The 3,795-nt window shown below is 57.1% G+C and overlaps 1 protein-coding gene and 1 long non-coding RNA gene across 2 annotated transcripts in view; one reads left to right on the top strand and one right to left on the bottom strand.

Annotated features, from left to right (window-relative positions):
- The window catches only part of LOC105005171, a 5,187-nt gene extending 4,613 nt beyond the window's left edge, over window positions 1–574 (bottom strand). The window contains exons 1-2 of the long non-coding RNA XR_827292.1: window positions 509–574; window positions 79–217 (exon numbers count right to left, since the gene is read on the bottom strand). This is a non-coding gene — a long non-coding RNA (uncharacterized LOC105005171). The remainder of the gene's footprint in view (window positions 1–78; window positions 218–508) is intronic.
- Window positions 575–648: 74 nt separating this feature from the next.
- The window catches only part of POU2F2 (POU class 2 homeobox 2), a 31,881-nt gene continuing 28,734 nt past the window's right edge, over window positions 649–3,795 (top strand). Inside the window, 1 exon segment of the mRNA XM_010863041.1 lies at window positions 649–716. Within this exon segment, the coding sequence (XP_010861343.1) occupies window positions 650–716 (67 nt within the window). The 5' untranslated portion in view covers window position 649.

Below are 3,795 nucleotides of genomic sequence, written 5' to 3'. Positions count from 1 at the left end.
TGCCGCTCCAGGGCAAGGCCCGGCCCTACCACCGCCCATGGGTACCTCTTCTCCCAGTGGTGGCCGCGGACGCCTCACCTGTGGGAAGAGGCGCGGCTGGGTTCCCCGTTGGCCACAGTCTGCGGAAGCCTCCTCCTGCCCTGCTTCTTGGCTTCAACGCTTCTTGCCTCTGAGCCCTTAGACAGGCCACCTCACTTCTCTGGTCCTCAGTCTTTGTCTGTAAAATGGGGGCAGATAGCACCTTCAGAGATGATGCCTGTCAGGTGTGACAGGCAGGGCCTAGCCTTGGGAAAGGCCCGCCCCAAACTCCTAGCCAGTGTTTTAGTGTCGTGTTCTGGGTCCACCTTCTCTCCCAGACCCACAAGCCCTGCTCCAGATGTGCCGGCCGGGTGGAGGCGGCGGAGGGGCAGGGCGCACCTCCTGGGGGTACAGCTGCAGAGTCAGCTCTTCCAGCCTCCCTGCGCGCTACCTCCCCCCACCCCCACTTCCCCAACACACACACACACACACAACATGATTTGGGGTCCGCTGCCGGCTGGGGTGGGCCTTCGGGCATGGGTATTTTCCCTTCCGAAGGGGGCGGACCCTGTGGTTTCCTCCCTGGGTGACTTCCGGCAGCGAGAGCTTGGCCCCCAGAGAGGGCGGGGAGATGACACAGTTGTTCCCCCAGCCCTGCGGGGCGGGCAGCATGGTTCACTCCAGCATGGGGGCTCCAGGTAAGGGGCCGGGGCGCACAGGCAGCACCCTGGGGTTCGTTCTGGCTCGGCCTGCCCTTCCTCTCTGGCTGCTCCTCTGCTCTCTGACTCTGTGCCTCAGCAGCTGCCTCTCTCCCCATCCTGCGTCCCCACCCCCAGCTCCTCTTTCCCCTCCCCTTTCGCATCAGCCCTGGGGGGCTTCAGCCCTCTTCTCTTCCCCTGCCGCTCCCTGTCCTGAGGGGTCCGGGGGAGGAGGATGGAGCCAGGTGTTAGTCTCCTGCTCTCATACACAGGACCGGCGGGTGGGCGACGTGCGTGATCCTGGGAGAGGACTGCCTGGGGGCTGGACCTCTGTGTACGTGCGTGTGAACAGTGGTTCTGCGTTTTCTATATATGACTGTCAGGTGTGCGTGTGCGAGGGGCTGTGTGTGCGGCACTGTGGGATAGCCTTGGCAAGGCTCTCTTGATTCACTTCCTCACTTCGTTCACCTCCGATGTCCCCTTCTTGGGTGGCCTCCCCTGCTTTCCCCATCTAAACGGGCAGCCAGTCCCCTCACTCTGGGGCCCCTCACCCTGTTCTGTCTTTTCTTCATGGTACTCATCACCCCTGAAAATTTATGATACGTTTGTGTGTTTATGAACCACCTCGCTCACCAAGTGTCAGCGGACTGAGCGAACATTGTCCGCCAAGGGCTGTACAAAGTGACTTGTACATGTTGACTCACTTGGCATAACGTGTCCATCTCTGCATAATGATGCTCTAGGCGGTGCGGATGGAAGAGTTAAGTGAGGTAATACAGTAATAGTGGGGCCTGGACCATGGCCAGTGTCCATACTTCAAGGGTGTTTTGTTTGCGGCCCTATAGTTCTGACCGTCAGGATGTGTCCCATTTGTGGGTGTCTGTGGGACTGAATCTTGGTTTGGCCTGCGTCTGTGTGCATCAGCTTTTGCGGGTGTCCTGTGATCCATCATCAACACGTATTTACGGAGCAGTTCTGTGCTGGATGTTGGAAATACTACTGAAGAAGGCAGTTCTGGGTCTGTCTTCCTGGAGTGCCTGGTTCAGGAACGGAGACAAACCTGTCACCAGATAAGGGAGGAAGCACAGGCAGACGGGTGAGAGCTGGGATGCAGGAGGCACAGGGCACTGGGCAAGCCCAGAAGACTTGCCCAATTCGGCTAATGGGGCATCAGAAAGGCCTTCCTGGAGGAGGGCATGTCTGGTCTGAGATGAAGGATGAGTGGGTATGAGTAGGCAAGGGAGGCAAGGAGGGGCTGAGGTAGAAGGAAGGTTACTTGCAGGATGCTGTGTGATGTGATGATTTACTGAAGTGACTGTATGTGCAACTATGGATGTGTGTGTGTGTGTGCGCACATGTTCACATGTGCGCACAGCGCAGACACAGCGACCCAGGGTATCCGCACAGGATAATGTGTGCATACTGTCTCTTCCCTGTCTGGGGCAGTGGTGGCTTTATCAGGTGCTGGGTTAGCCCCTTTATTTGGCATTTCTCAGAGAATCGCCCAGCCTGCAAGGCCTGCCTGGGCGCCCCAGCCTGGACGTGAATTAACACATGTGTGGTCTTGAGCAGGTCATGCCTCCTGCTCGGTCTCGGGCTCCACATCTCTGGACTGGATTCTGGGTTGCACCCTGGCCATCTCCCAGGAGGAGGGGACTCTGGGAGTGTGAGTAGGTGCACGTGTGTTTGTGTGTCTGAGTGACCTGTGTGTGTGTACACATCTCTGTATGTTTGTCTAGTGACTGTGTGTATGTATACATTTGAGTCTGCCTTTATGTCTGAGTCACTCTGGGTGTATGTGTGTGTGCATATCTTGTGTGAGTACATCTTTGTCTATATGAGTGACCCGGATGTGTGTGTATATGCACATCTGCATCTATCTGTGCACAGCTTGTGTGTGTACGTCTTGGTGTGTCTATCTCAATGACCTGGGTGTGAGTGTGTACCTGTCTCTGTCACGCTGTGTGTGTGTGTACATCTGGTGTGTGTCTATCTGAGTGACCTGGGTGTGTATGTGTGTATGCACATCTGTGTCTATCTGTGCCTCTGTCTGTGAGTGACTCTGGGATGTGCGTGTGTGTGTGTGTGTACTTCTCTGTGTGTCTGAGTGACTCTGGGTGTGTGAGTGTGTAGCTGTTTGTATGTGTGAGTGACTGTGTGTGTGAGTGTGTAGCTGTTTGTATGTGTGAGTGACTCTGTGTGTGTGTGTGTGTAGCTGTCTGTATGTGTGAGTGACTCTGTGTGTGTGTGTAGCTGTCTGTATGTGTGAGTGACTCTGGGTGTGTGTATGTGTGTGTGTACTTCTCTGTGTGTCTGAATGACTCTGGGTGTGTGAGTGTGTAGCTGTCTGTGTGTCTGAATGAGTCTGAGTGAGTGTGCACAGCTTGTGTATGTACATCTTGGTGTGTCTATCTCAGTGACCTGGGTGTGAGTGTGTACCTGTCTCTGTCACGCTATGTGTGTGTGTACATCTGGTGTGTGTCTATCTTAGTGACCTGGGTGTGTATGTGTGTATGCACGTCTGTGTCTATCTGTGCCTCTGTCTGTGAGTGACTCTGGGATGTGCGTGTGTACGTGTCTGGGGGTGACTCGGTGTGCAAGTGTGTGTACAGGCAGGTGTGCCCACACGAGTCTGGGCGTGCGTTTTGCATATCTGCTGGTGTCGTTGTGTCTGGGCTTGCGTCTTCATCTGCACACATTCCCGTCTGGGATCCGCGCACCTGTCCCCTGTGCGTTTGCATGGGGCTCGGTCCGTGTCGGGGCCCCGCCTGGCTGAGGCTGTGGTGTGTACGCTCCGTGGCAGCTCCTGTCAGCACAGCTGCGGGGCCACCGCTCTTGTTGTGTCTGCATCCTCCTCCCTAACACCCAGGAGTGTTCGCTCCCTGGAGGCCGCCCCAGGGACAGCTGTGGGGTGTGGGTGTGAAACGCTGCTCCCGGGGAGGCCGGGCTGGGCCAGTGGGCGCGCAGAGGTTCCCGGCAGCGCCCACCCGGCCCACAGGGGCTCCCAGGCCCCAGCCTTGCTTGTGGGCTTTGGAGGCCGGGGACCCAAGGGACAGGCCAAGCGGGGCTGGGAGGGGTG

This window comes from Bison bison, unplaced genomic scaffold (assembly GCF_000754665.1).
Source record: "Bison bison bison isolate TAMUID 2011002044 unplaced genomic scaffold, Bison_UMD1.0 scf7180017858349, whole genome shotgun sequence".
In the NCBI taxonomy this organism is placed as follows: Eukaryota; Metazoa; Chordata; class Mammalia; order Artiodactyla; family Bovidae; genus Bison; species Bison bison.
Note: the sequence above shows the minus strand (reverse complement) of the source record. Positions and strands in the feature narration are given on the sequence as shown.